The 15,178-nt window shown below is 37.8% G+C and overlaps 1 protein-coding gene and 1 pseudogene across 1 annotated transcript in view; one reads left to right on the forward strand and one right to left on the reverse strand.

Annotated features, from left to right (window-relative positions):
- Positions 1 to 5,223, forward strand: part of TRPC1 (transient receptor potential cation channel, subfamily C, member 1) — a 112,851-nt gene extending 107,628 nt beyond the window's left edge. Inside the window, exon 16 of the mRNA XM_006869858.1 lies at positions 4,996 to 5,223. Coding sequence (XP_006869920.1) covers positions 4,996 to 5,223 — 228 coding nt within the window. The remainder of the gene's footprint in view (positions 1 to 4,995) is intronic.
- Positions 1,776 to 2,338, reverse strand: LOC102828064 (annotated as a pseudogene).
- Positions 5,224 to 15,178: the final 9,955 nt, after the last annotated feature.

The raw sequence follows: 15,178 nt of genomic DNA on the forward strand, positions 1-15,178 counted from the left end.
TTTTACATTTATCTGTGGATATCCAGGGCTCATGTATGCGATTACTAACAAGCATAACTGAATCAGATGAGGGACTCCCATCTTCTTTTGATGCTTTCTACATCATTCAATATTTTGCCCACAGAATCCTTCAGTAGTATTTCATGTCAAGGCTTAATTTTTTCCTTCAGTTCTTTCAGCTTGAAAAAATGCCGGACGTGGTCTTCCGTTTTAGTTTTCTAATTCCAGGTCCTTGCACATTTCATTATAATACTTGACTTTGTCTTCTCGAGATGCCCTTTGAAATTTTCGGTTCAGCTTTTTTCACCTCCTCATTTCTTCCATTTGCTTTTCATCTCTACCGTAGAGCCCAAGATTCAGAGTCTTTACTGTCTTTTTAATGACCTTCTTTATTTTTATGTCAAATAATATATATTTTTCTCTCTATATTAATAATTATAAAAAAATTCTGGACATTGTACACAATTTGCTTCTTTCACTTAGCAATTTTTAGGTATTGTCTGATAGCACCTAATTCTTTTAAACCACAGCAGAATATAAAATTTTATAGATATCTTGGTTGATCATTTCTTTAATAATCAACATTTGGCCTATGTTGAAGTTAAAAAAGCTACAATAAATACTCTTGAGCCCATTTTTTTGTGAAGAATTTCTAGAAGTGGAATTTCTGGGTTCAAAACCAGAACATTTTGAGTTTTAATTGTTAATTTACACTTTGAAATGGTTTTAACAATTTACAATACAGAAAATGCTATTTATTTGGATGCCATAATAATCTTTGCCAACATAAACTTACTGCCATGGAGTCATTTCCGATTCACAGTGACGCTGTAGTATAGAGTAAAATTGCTCCTCCGTTTCCAAGGTTACTAGTCTCTATGGGAGCAGACAGCCTCATATTTATACCACAGAGCAGCTGATGGGCTTGAACCACTGACCTTGCAATTTGAAGCCCAACGCGAAACCCAGTACACCACCAGGATTCCATAATTAGTAAAAATATTTTAATTTTCAACTTTTAATTTTGTGAACTTTATTTTTGGACTCACTAATTTTGGTTTCTAGTAATAGCCATTTTTAATCCATTATATCTTTTAATTTTTTATTTTAACACTTTAATTTTAATGCTTGCTATTAGAGTCCTCTGTTTTTCATTTTCAAAAAAAGAAACATACCATAGAATTTCATGGAAATTTCAGAAACAAAACTTCTAAAGGTCTCAGACCTTTTCTTCTGTTTTATCATCAAAAATTAGTCTTCTGACTGCCTCTGTACTGTTTCTACTTAATATACTGGAGTTCTGAATTCATTGATACCATCAGAGTAAAAAGAACTTTGACCAGATCTGCTCAGGATAACTCACAGTCCTTATTTTGATAAAATTTTTTTGAAAGCCTGGACTACAATCTTTCTGATTGTATTGGATTCCCACCATTTGGTTTAATCTATCTAACTGCTCCCCTATAGGCCTTGATATTAACTCATGCTACCAGAGGGTCTCTCACTTTTAGCTGTCTTAGCAGACACGCCTGTATGCATAAGCAGGTACAGACCCAATTCTGGCCTGTGAGGAAGAAAAAATGGTAGGTATAACAAAAAATGTTTCACAAATGATATCTGATAGTCTGTTTAGGATTGATGGAGGAATAAGCAAAACACTGCTTAGAAACAATTATCCACAGTTTGAAAGCCACCAAAATGTGTTTCCAAATGTTAAAATACGTAATTCTTTGTAGACAAAGATAACAACTTGAAGTAAATGAGATGACTTCATATTAATCATTCTTTTTATATACTTCAAATTTGTACTTGTACTTAATGCCTTTCTCTTCTTGAATATCAGAAAGAACACCTGGGAGAAGTTTGTATTTCTCTAAATCAATTTCAGGAAAAAATGTGTCACTTTCAAATTCCTGCATGATCCTTGTCACAGACAATCTAACGTGCCCTGGCTGGTTCATGGCATCCTTGTACACAGAGCTGCCTTCTACTATCCAAACTATGTCTACTTTATTCCCTAATTCTGGCTGCTCAACAAATTTTAATGCATCATCCAGACTTTTGGAAAGTAAATGAGCTCCTTGTGGGCGTTCCTTGAGTTCTCTACTGAGAACCAAGTTAATTCCCTCTTTCAAAGGTCCATTCTTTTCAGGAATGGAGAACGAGGTCTACCTGTAATCACCAAATTCTGTTTATCTTCTACTGAAAAGGTCGTGGTCATGGTCATTCTTTGGAAATATCTGAATTCATTTCTAAGTGGGGGCCTGGGCAGATCTCCGTTCTTGCCCATACCCATGTTTTGGGACACAGCGGCGATGCAGTTTAGCAGACAAACCATGACAGCAACAGTCAACACCTCTGCATTCGCGCAGGACGCCTGGATTACCCATGAAGCTTGCCATGTAACTCCTTTTTAATGACCTTTTACTTTCTTCCTTTATAATATTCTTGATTTCATCTCACAGCTTGTCTGTTTAGTGTTTAAAACATCAAATCTGTTCTTGAGATGGTCTTTGAATTCAGGTAGGATATGTTCATATTTTGGCTCTCATGGACTTATTTAATTTTCTTCAGCTTCAGCCTGAATTTACCTGTGACCAGTTGATCTGTTCCACAGTCTGCCCTGGCTTTGTTTTGGCTGATGATATTGAGCTTCTCCATCATCTCTTCACACAGACATAGTCAATTTGATTCCTATGTATTCCATCTGGTGACGTCTGTGTATATAACTAACTTCTATGTTGGGGTCGCTATGGGTCGGAACCGACTCGACGGCACTTAACAACAACAACAACAACAAATGTTGTTAAAAAAAAAAAAAAGTATTTGCAATGAATAAGTTGTTGAGCTTGTAAAATTCTATCAGGTGGTTTTTAGTATCATTTCTATCACCAAGGTCATATTTTCCAACAACCTATTCTTCTTCTTCTTTGTTTCCAAACTTTGCATCTCAGTTATCAGTGATCATTAATTATTCATCCTGATTACATATGTCATCAATTTCAGGCTGAGGAAGTTCGTAGCATTCTTCAATTTCATCTTCATTGACTTTAGTGGTTGGTGTGTAAATGTGAATAATAGTGGTATTAACTGGTCTTTCTTGTTAACATATGAATATCATCCTATCATAGATGTATTGTACTTTAAGATATATCTTGAAATGTTCTTTTTGATGATGAAAGTGACAACATTCCTCTTGGATTTGTCATTCCCAGCATAATAAGCATATTATATTCTGATTCAAAATATACAATACCAGTCCATTTCAGTTCACTAATGCCTAGGTGTGGTGCTGTGGGTTAATGTGCTGGACTGCAAACTCGGTTTGAACCACAAGGTTGGCAGTTCAAGCTCACCACCTGCTCCTTGGAAACCCTATACAGGGTCGCTGTGGGTCAGAACTGACTCAACTGCACTTAACAACAACAATGCCTAGGATATCGGTCTTTATGTGTTCCATTTAATTTTTTGATAACTTTCAATTTTCCTAGATTCATTTTCTGCTTATTAATGGGTATTTGCAGCTATTTCTCCTCATTCTGAGTTGTGCTCCATCAGCAAATGAAGGTCCTGAAAGCGTTACTATATTCCTGTCATGATCCTCAACTCTACTTTGTGGTGGCAGCTCTTCCCTATTCAGGCTTTGATTGCCTTCCAAACTGAGGGACTCATCTTCCAGCACTTTATCTGACAATGTTTCACTGATATACATAGGTTTTTAGTGACCAGCCATCCAGAAGTAGTCCACCTTTCCTTCTTCCTAGTCTGTCTTAGTCAGGAAGCTCAGCTGAAACCTGTCCACCATGGGTAGCCATGCTGGTATTTAAAATACCAGTGGCATAGCTTCCAGCATTACAGCAACATATAAGCCACTACAGTACCACAAATTGACAGACAAGTGGTGGGCCTCTTTGTGTATATATGCACATATATGCATGTGTGTATATATATATATATATATATACTAGTTAGTAAAATTTGTACAAATGTATACAGATGTGTGGGTTGTTGTTGTTAAGTGCCACTGACTCCATTATGACTCACTCATAGCAACCCTGTATAGGGTTTCCAAGTTGCTGCTTATCCTACAGTGCTGTACCAGGACTCCACGTGTTTTAATAATTTACTGAATTTTCTAATTTGCCAACATTTTATACTTTAAAGACCAAGAGACAAAATAAAATATTTTCTTTGAGTACTTATACAGTGGGAAAAACAAATTTCCACAAAATTTTTTGAGAAAATTCAAAATGTACAAACACACCAGCTGCTTCTTGGAAATCCTATACTAGGTTGCTATGAGTTGGAACTGACTTGAAGGCACTTAATAAAATCAACAGCATTATCAAACTGATTGTAAATGTTCATCTGTAAAAACCTTTCATAGCTCTTGTTGTTGTTAAGTGCCATTGAGTCGGTTCTGACTCATAGTGACCCTGTATAAGATTTCCAGGGAGCACCTGGTGGGTTTGAACTGCCGACCTATGGGTCACAGTCCAGTGCTGACCTTATAGTGCCACACCAGGAGTCCAATTTGATGATAGGGAGCATTAACTTTGAACCCCAATTAATCAGAATGTTATCCTTCACGATAAAAATAATTGCATTCTTATTAATAGACCTGTATTATAAAAATTATAATCAATTATTGTTATATTTTGAATTTCCAATGCTCTTAGATCATATGAATACAGGATGTGGGCTATATTTGGCCTATGGGTGGATAGTTTGCTGATCCCAAGTATAAACTGAAGCTTCCTAAAATTAATATTTTAAATTATGATAAATATATAATTTTAGTAAATGAAACAAATATGCTGGCTATTTTTGTTTTAAACAAATGTTGAATACTATTTTTGCAGCATGTAGTGGCAAAAATAAAACCTAATAAAAAGCATTAGAAAAGGTGTTTGTATCTGTGAATATTTTTTAAGTCTCCCCTGTTAAAGTTTGTCTCTGCGTCGCCTCAGTTTCATATTATTGTTTCTTTTCAAGGAATGGAGGAACTTGAAACAAAAGAGAGATGAAAACTACCAAAAAGTGATGTGCTGTTTAGTGCATCGTTACTTGACTACTATGAGACAGAAGATGCAAAGTACAGATCAGGCAACTGTGGAAAACTTAAATGAACTACGCCAAGATCTGTCAAAATTCAGAAATGAAATAAGGGACTTGCTTGGGTTTCGGACTTCTAAATATGCTATGTTTTATCCAAGAAATTAATAATTTTCTAAATCTTGTTGAGAATAATTTTCAATAATAAATCTGAAGACTGAATTTACATAACTTGCAATTACATGAATAAGGTATATATTGAAATTATTATCAAAAAGCCATTCTTTAAAATATTTATAGTGTTAATACATGTTATGTAAAATATGTATATAGAATTAGTTTTTTAACACCCTCTAACAGTGGCTTTTTGCTGGAGCAGAATAGATTAAGTAGGTAGATTTTGTTAGCATGCTGCTTGGTTTTCTTCTTTGGACAGTGCTTTTAATTTTTCTTTTTATGTTTAAAAGGAGCATTATAACTGTATACATGGCCCAGAGAGTACGGTAAAATGAAGATCAGCAAATGAAAACAGGTCTCCTATAGAATGCGCTTAAGATGTACAACTCATAGTTTTAAAAATCTCTGTTTTAGGAGTTTGCATATGTGTTGTTGTTAAGTGCTGTCAGTTGGTTCCAACTCATAGCAACCTTGTATAGGGTCCCTTTCCAGGTTGCAGCTGGTGGGTTTGAACTGCCGACTTTGTGGTCCCCAGTCCAGTGCTGATCCTACAGTGCCATACCAGGAGTCCAAGTTTGCATATAGTCCCATATTTATTGTATAGTAGTATAGTTTTATCTAAACTAATAGTCTATATTCTTTTTATTTTGCTATAATCTTAAGCAACAAAGAGAAAAATCTATTTAATCTATGTCTATAAATTTAAATTTTGTTATTGTTGTATATTCACTTTTACACGGTTGTAGTCACTTTATGGGAGTCCTGGTGTGGTGCTGCAGGATAATGCACCAGACCGAAGGTCGGTTTGAACTACAGAGTCAGTAGTTCAAACCCACCAGTGACTCCTCAGAAACCCTATACAGAGTTGCTATGAGTCAGAACCAATTTGACGGCGCTTAATAAGTCACTCTATATTTTTGATTTTGCTTTTTTCACTCAATAGTTTTTATATATACATTTCCATGTATTGGAATAGTCCGTGTATTTGAAGTTTTATAGAATTATATAATTTTTGAAAAATATAGTTAGTAAACATCTTCATTTTTGTGGTTATAGAGTATTTGATTATGTTTATAAAGGAGCATAATGACTTTTCTGTGGTTAGGCACTTGGTTGCTTTTAATTTTTTCTTCCCATAATACTGCTGTAATGATTTTTTTCTAGTTTGAGTGAATGTTTATTAGACATTCCAACCCAAAGTAAGGATTCTGAAACTATTTATCATGTTGTTAACAGCCTGTTTAACTTTTTAAAAACATTGAAAGGCTCTTAAATCCAAGGAGTTGGTTTATATTTGGACTAATGTTCCTGAGCTGATCTTCCAACGTATTTCCCACATCATTTATCCTAGCTTCTGTAAGAGTGACTTCATGCTTACTTGTGGATCACTCTTGTTGCTTAAGATGAACAGCACTGACATTTTTAAGTTCGAGAAGAAAACGTGTGTATGTATTTTCTGTGTTCACATAAGAAGTGTAGCTAATTTTTTGACAAATGAGTGCTCGTATATTCATGCAGCATTTCTAGTTCAGAAAGTTTTAGGTCTATAATTGTCTTCTTAACTGAACGTCAGACAGTCTCAAGACCACAGGGTGCAGGTAGCCCGTGGCCTGTAGCACCACTGATCCAGGGATCATTGTCTAGATACGTTGGTATTGTGTTTCACCTTGCTTTTTACTTTTATTTTTTAATTTCCAAATTGTAAGTGTTCCCCCTTTTGGGCAAATTCTTATAAAAATGTTTATTGTAAAGTTATATATATTTTGTCTACAATGAGATTATGCACTTCCCAACTGGGATTTTACATCAGGATTTTTAGTCATTCTAAAAAATACCTAAATATAAAATCAAAATATTTATAGAGTGCCTATTGTATGCATGAGTTACTCTGAGGTATATTTTGAAAGACAGCATATTGTATGAAAAAAAGTGAATAAAACTTGGCATTAGATTGTAAACTGATGGTCTATCCATTGTATGCTATCCTTTTTGTTTTTAATGTCTTGTGATCTAACTCCTACCATAAATTCACTCTTTTGAAGTGTACAGTTCAGTGATTTTGGGGATATTCACAACATTTAAAAAAAAATCATCACCATTATCTAATTGCAGAACATTTCCATCACGCCAAAAAGAAGACCCGTATATATTAGCAGTCACTCCCCCACGTCCTGGCAACTAATATACTTCTATTTTTTTCTCTATGGATTCACCTATTCTGAACAGTTCGTATAAATGGTCTCATAGTGTATGTTTTTAAGGTTCATTTCTTTTATGGCTTAATCATATTCCATTGTATGAATAAGCCACATTTTGTTTATCCAATACTCAGTTGATAGATATTTGGGGTGTTTCTACTTTTTGGCTATTTTGAATAATGCTGCTATTAATCTTTCTGTATGAGATTTTGTGCAGAATAAGTCTTCAGTTCTCCCAGATGTAGCCTCGGAGTGGAATTGTTGGGTTATATAGTGGTTCTGTGGAGTCCTGGTGTGGCACTGTAGGATAAGCACTGGACTGCTAACCACAAGGTCAGCAGTTCAAACCCACTTGGAAACCTGTAGAGGTTCACTATGCATCAGGACTGACTCAATGGCACTTAACAACAACAACATAGTGGTTCTATGCTTAACCTTTTGAGGAACTGCCAGATTGTTTTCCAAGCAGCTGTACCGTTTTACATTTCTATAATAATTTATCAAGGTTCTAGTTTCTCTATATTCTCAACAACTCTTGTTATTGTTATTGCTGTTAAGAACCATTCAGTTATTTCTGAGGAGCGGCTCATGGGTTTGAACCACCGACCGTGTGGGTAGCAGTCCAGTGTTTATCTTACAGTGTCATACCAGGACTCCACTCTTGTATTAGACAATAATTAAGAGACAGTTCCTTTTGATTGTAGCCAGTGTAGTAGGTGTGAAGTTGTACCTCACTGTGGTTTTGATTTGCATTTTCCTAATATTAAAGTTTAATTCTGATGGAGTCCAATTTATCTGTTTTTTCTTTTGTTGTTTGTACTCTTAGTGTCATAATTAAAAAACTTAGTCTATCCAAAGATTCAGTACAATCCTCACCAAAACTACAAAACTACAAAAATAGGAAAGCCAGTCCTTAGTGTTTTATGGAATGAAAAAACAACTAATTCTGTAAGGCAATTAAGTTTCATATTTTAAAATTCATTTCCTTCATCTTATATTTCAGTGGAAATAGTAAAAAGTCATCTGTGTTTCCTATAAATGGATGTTTTCTTTTCTTATTTTTTTGAAGTTGTGAAACTATACTAAATCGTATTGTGAGACACCATTGTTGAGTCAGTTCCAACTCATAGAGACTCTGTATAAAGTTCCTGAGGCTGTAAATCTTGATGGGAGCAGAAAGTCTTATCTTTCTCTCAGGGAGTGGTTGGTGAGTTTCAACCAGCGATTTTGCAGTTACCAGTCCAGTGCTTATTCTACAGCACCACACCAGTAGTGTAGGAGACTTCAAATTTCTCATTTTCTGCATCCTCAGTTTAAGTACAGTGTTGATATTGAATGGTGCAAATTTGTTGAATGAAACTGTATGCATCTTCTGTTTATTCAAGTATTCTAGGAATGATATTCAGTCAGTAATATATCTAACAGTTACATATCCAAAACTGATATTTTTATTAATTTGTCCAAGGTCATATAATAACTAGGAGTCCTGGCATATAGGATAACTATAGTGGCACTATAGGATAAGCACTCGGCTGCTAACTGCAAGGTCAGCAGTTCAAACTCACTAGCCACTTCTCAGAAACACTATATACAGGGTTGCTTTGAGTCAGAATCGACCCTCAACTTGATTTATAGTTTGTATCAGGAAAGAAAGGAGCTCTGGTAGCGTAGTGGTTACGAATCGAGCTGCTAATCTCAAGGTCAGCGGTTCAAAACTACCAGCTGTTCCATGGGAGTAAGATGAGGCTTTCTGCTCCCATAAAGATTTACAGTCTTGGAAACCTGTACAGGGTCACTATGAGTCGGAACCGACTCGACGGTACTTAACAACAACAACAATCAGGAAAGATACATCTAAAGCTTTTCTTTTTCAGTGTCTCATATTGCAGATTTATTTAATAAAAGTTAAAATATCTAGTATTTGCCTTTCTAAATGACTGGTTTACTAAAGACTTTTAATTTTATGATCAGGTTCTGAGACAGAGAGCAGCAAGATGAGCAAGAGTTAGAAAGAGAGGCTGGACTGTGATGTAGTAAACAAAAATAGGAAAACAGATTCATTCTCCGAAAACAACAAGCCAGGCCAAGGAAGGGCCAGAAGAGTGTTTAATATGGAGAACTGGTTAATATTATTTCTGTGCCACTTTATAGCCTCAGTAATTTATATATTTAAGACTCTAGACATGCGCTGGACTGAAAGGTCCGTTTGACCCACACGGTTGGTGGTTTAAGCTCACCAGCTGCTCCTTGGAAACTCTGAATAACAGTCACTATGGGTCAGAAGCAACTTGACAGCACTTAACAACTAAAAACAGACAATATTAAGACCTTCAATTAAGGAAGCTAAAATAATCCCTTAACCAAACAAGAAGAACACATCCAGCATTTCTCAAGCTGAAAGAACTGAAGAAAAGAATCATGTCTCTAGTTGCAATGTTGAAGGATTGTATGGTACAGTGTTTCCATGTGGTTTATTGTTTGCAAGATGTATACTTGTACTTTATTGACTTTGCAAAGGTTTCAACTGTGTGGATCATGAGAGACTATGAATAACACTGTGAATAATGACTATTGTAGAACACTTGGTTGTGCTCATGAGAAACCTGTGCATAGACTAACAGGCAGTAAGAACAGAACGAAAGTTATACCGAATGGTTTAAAATAAGGAAAGGTGTGTGCCAGGGTTGTATCCTTTCGCCACATTTATTCACTCTGCGTGCTGAGCTAATAATCCAAGAAGCTATAATTGTATGAAGAAGAAAGTGGCATCAGGATTGCAGGAAGACTCATTAACAACCTGTGATTTGCAGATGATATAGCCTTGCTTTCTGGAAGTTAAGAGGACTTAAAATATTCACTGATGAAAATCAAAGACCACAACCTGCAGTATGGATTGCACCTCAAATGTAAATAAAATAACAATCCTCACTATTGGACCAACAAACAACATTGTGATAAATGGAGAAAAGACTGAAGTTGTCAAAGACTTGATTTTGCTCAAATTCACAATGGAAGCAGCAAACAACGTATTGCATTAGGCATATGTGGTGCACAAGATCTCTTTAAAGTGTTCAAGTGCAAAGATGTCAGCTTGATGACTAAGGTGCACCTGACCCAAGCCTTGGTATTTTCAATAGCCTCATGTGCATGTGAAAGTTGGACAGTGAATAAGGAAGACTGTAGAACTTATGCTTATGAGATCTGGTGTTGGAGAAGAAGAACAAACCAATCTATGTTGGAAGAAGTGCAGTCAGAATGTCTCTGGTCCTCTTATCAGTCCTTATTTTGATCAACTAGCTAAGCTGCTGCTAAAAATAGTCCCAGATGGACTTCTTATCATTAATTCCCTCCTGACAGGAGCGACTAGAGCAGACTTGGTTAAACCTCTGTAACACTGGGGAACCAACAGGAGTTTCCGTTGGGCCATCCACCCTCCCATATTGCTGCATTAGAACCTTTGTCCCATCTCCATTAAAATCTCCTACACTCATCCTATTTCTTAGTTACCATCTAAAAATCTCCTGCTGAGTAAGTTCTTCCCAAAGTGAAAGCTGCCCCCCCTTCCTATTCTCCTTTGAATCGCTCTTAATGTTTCTTTTATCTATAAGACCCATGCAAGGAATTTGTGTCAACAAATCCAACAAAGCTTCTCAGATGGTTGTTTTGTAGTGACAGCAAGGGGTGCTTCATAGAAGGGTCTCCATGCCTTGGTAAAGGGAATATTCATTGAGTGAATATCCTGATAACCATAAAGTCATTCCAGGATGGCTTCATAAACAGTACATTAGCTGCTCTTTTATAGAGTGTTCCACTGGGTATTGATAGGGGGAGAAGTGCAGTTGCCCTTCTCAGGGTAAACAAATCTTACTGTTTAATTTTATTCAGTTCACCAAGCTGGCTGTCCTCTCAAATTAAACTGCTGTGTAACTAACTGTATCTTGTATTATCATTTGATTGTTTCATAATGATCTGTTGGTTCTTGAATCAACCCAAACCTCTTCGTCCATTCTACAGCATACCCCTAAATTATGCATGCTAACAATCCATTTTAGTAATGCTTCCTCAGGAAGCTAATCATACCAATCTACAAACTGAAGAAGCTCCTGTATACTATATCCCTGGTTTCAGTAGTGTCTTGACTTTGCCTGTTCCCCTCCCTGGCTACTTTCTTGGTGGCCAGTCCTAGGGTTCTTCTGTTCTTTCAACTTGATTTTTCCTTTCCTGGTTGGCCCTTGACCCCAACAATAGCAGTATTAGCTCTAACATAACTGTTCAATCTGCCCTTACATCCTTTTCTCTGCCTTGTCTGTCTACCTCTTTCCTTATCACTCTGCATTTCTATATGCATCCAACTAGTCAGCCGCTCAAGGAACTCTGATAGCATAGTGTTTGCAAGTCAGGCTGCTAATCTCATGATCAGCAGTTCAAAACTACCAGCTGTTTCGTGAGAGTAAAAATAGACTTTCTGCTCCCATAAAGATTTACAGCCTTGGAAACCGTATACAGTGTTGCTGTAAATTGGAACCAACTCCACAGCACATAACCACCACTAAGGAGCTCTGGTAGCATAGTGGTTATGAATCAGGCTGCTAACCTCAAGGTTGGTAGTTCGAAACTACCAGCAGTTCCACAGAAGAAAGATGAGGCGTTCTGCTCCCGTAAAGGTTACAGCCTTGGAAACCCTGTGCAGGGTCACTATGAGTTGGAAACGACTCCACGGCACTTAACAACAACCAGTCAATTGCTCAGGAGTAAGAACCACCACTTATATTTCCCAAGACTAGCTTTTGCCAAGGGTAACCGATTGCAATATAACAACTGCTTCAATCCATGGGCGATTTTTATGTCATCCAGAAACCAAAGGATTCTCATTCTCCTGTGTGTCCCTTTTCCCCAAAACTACATATTCTAGAAATCCTGGGCTATTTCAGCAAACCTAGCCTTTCTGACACATACTACACAAATAAATTTATTTTAAGATTATTTGCCTGACACGACTAGTCCCAATGGGGCTCCTGGTGTAGCTCTGTAGGATAAGCACTGGACTGCTAGCCATGAGGTTGGCAGTTCAAATCCACTCACTAGTCACTCCTTGGAAACCCTATCCAGGGTTGCTATGAGTAGGAACCAATTTGACGACACTTAACAACAGCAAGTCTTAATGGACTTGAAATCATTTGTTTAGTATGTGACAAAATGGCTAACTTTCCAAATGGAGAGTCCTAGTGTGGTACTGTAGGATAAACACTGGACTGCTAACTGCAAGGTTGGTGGTTCAAACCCACCAGCCACTCCTTGGAAACTGAGTTGGAACCAACTCTAGGGTACTTAACAATAGTCCCTACTGGGTAGAAATGAAAGATTTACCAAATGCCCAGCTTTTCCAAATAGCTATACACTGCATCATTTCTGATATCAACTACTCTTCTCTCCTATCTTTTTGTGAAGTGTCAGAGAGTTGGTGTTGACTCATAGTGACCCTGGATAGAGTTTCCAAGGACCAACTGGTAGGTTTGAACTGCCAACTTTGTAATTAGCAGTCCGGTGCTTATCCTACAGCACCATACCAGGACTCCTCCCCCATCTTGGTGGTTATGTGCCGTAGAGTCGGTTCCGACTCAGCCACCCTGTACAGGGTTTCCGAGGCCGTAAATCTTTACAGGAGCAGAAAGCCTCATCTTTCTCACACAGCACAGCTGGTGGTTTCAAAATGCTGACCTTGTGGTTTGTAGCCTGATTCGTAACCACTATGCTACCAGAGCTCCTCCCCCATCTTAGAGTTCCATAATTCCCTGTAATGACTCATTGTTGTTGTCAAGTGCGGTTGAATCTGCTGACTCATAGTGACCCTGTATAGGGTTTCCAAGGAGTGACTAATGAGTGGGTTTGAACTACCAACTTTGTGGTTAGCAGCCCAGTCCTTATAGTATCACACCAGGACTCTGCAATGGCTCATAGAACTAAAGACTCACTATGGCTTACTGCATGTAACCAAGAACCAATGATACTGAAGGAAGAAGCTCAAGGTGCACTGAAAGCATTGGCAAAGAACAAGGCTCCAGAATTGATGGAATACAAATTGAAATCTTTCAACAAACTGATGCAGCACTGGAGGCACTCACTCATCTGTGCCAAGAATTTTGGAAGACAGCTACCTGGCCAACTGATTAGAAGAGATCCACATCGCTCTCATTTCAAAGAAAGGTGGCCCAGTGGAATGTGGAAATCATTGGGCAATATCATTAATATCACATGCAATTAAAATTTTGCTAACGATAATTCAAAAACATTGTAATAGTACAATGACGGAACTGCTTGTCAATAGTACATTGACAGGGAACTGACACTGAGAGGTTCAAGCCGGATTTAGACAAAGACGTGGAATTAGGGGTACTGGTGACATTAGATGGATCGTGGAGCGAGCAATATCATTTCTGATATCAAATGGATCTTGGCTGAAAGCAGAGAATATCACAAAGATATTTATTCACCCGTGATTTATTGACTATGTTATAGACTTCTGACTGTGTGGATCGTGCAAGCCATGGCTATCAATTGTGAGGATTAGGCAGTATTTCATTCTTTTGTGCATAGGGTCTCTCTGAGTTAGAACTGACTCAGTGGTACCTAACAATAAGAGCAACAATGCTGCCATTAGAAAAAGCTCTCCCTACCCAAATAGCAAGGAGCTCTGGTAGCATAGTGGTTACGAATCGAGCTGTGAACCTCAAGGTCAGCAGTTCGAAACTGCCAGCTGTTCCGCGGGAGAAGGAGGAGGCTTTCTGCTCCCATAAAAAGTTACAGCCTCGGAAACCCTGTACAGGGTCACTATGAGTCGGAACCGACTCCAAGGCACATAACAACAACAACAACCCAGATAGCAAGCCCTCTTATCTTGACTGTAGCCTTGGGCTAGATATGGCTATCTGCTCCACAGCCCTGGCTGGTGGTCATAATCTGTTGTAAGTACAGCTGCATTTAATCAGCTCTGTGTGGATTGTTGTTGCATGCCATACAGTGGATTCTGCGGGGAAAAAAAATCTTTTTTTGGTGATTCTTTAGTTCTATGAGCCATTGCAGAGTCCTGGTGTGACCCTATAAGATAAAGACTGGGCTGCTAGCAACCTCTATAGCAACCCTGTATAGGGTTTCCCATGAGCAGCTATTAGGTTTGAACTGCCGACTTTTTGGTTACCAGTTCAGTGCTTATCCTACAGTACCATACTAGGAGTCTGTTGTTGTTGTTAAGTGACCCTGTATAGAGTTTCCAAGGAGTGACTGGTGCGTTTCAACTGTCAACCTTGCTGTTCAAACCAACTTTGCAGTCCAGCACATTAACCCACAGCACCATACCAGGACTCCAGTGGGAGTCGATTTGCAGTTCTTCCAATAATGAATGAAAACAGTTTTCAAAGGCACTAACAGACCGCAGCTTACCAGAATCACTCTGATTAACTGAGAATGGAGTGGGTAAGAACATCAGACTCATTTCTAATTCCAAAGTCTATAAAGTGGCCAATTATTATTTAGGTTAACAAAACAAGTTCTTAACTCAGTGAATTTGGATTAGAGAATTTGCTAGGAGTCCTGGTGTGGCGCTGTAGGATAAGCATTGAACTGCAACCACCACCACCCCCTCCGCCCCCAGCTGCATCTTATAAACCCTATACAGGGTTGCTGAGTTGGAATCCACTCGGCACTTAACAACATTTGTGTAGTCAGATCTTTGTCTAATGGCAGCAAGGGCA

The sequence above is a fragment of the Chrysochloris asiatica genome, unplaced genomic scaffold, assembly GCF_000296735.1.
Source record: "Chrysochloris asiatica unplaced genomic scaffold, ChrAsi1.0 scaffold00136, whole genome shotgun sequence".
In the NCBI taxonomy this organism is placed as follows: Eukaryota; Metazoa; Chordata; class Mammalia; order Afrosoricida; family Chrysochloridae; genus Chrysochloris; species Chrysochloris asiatica.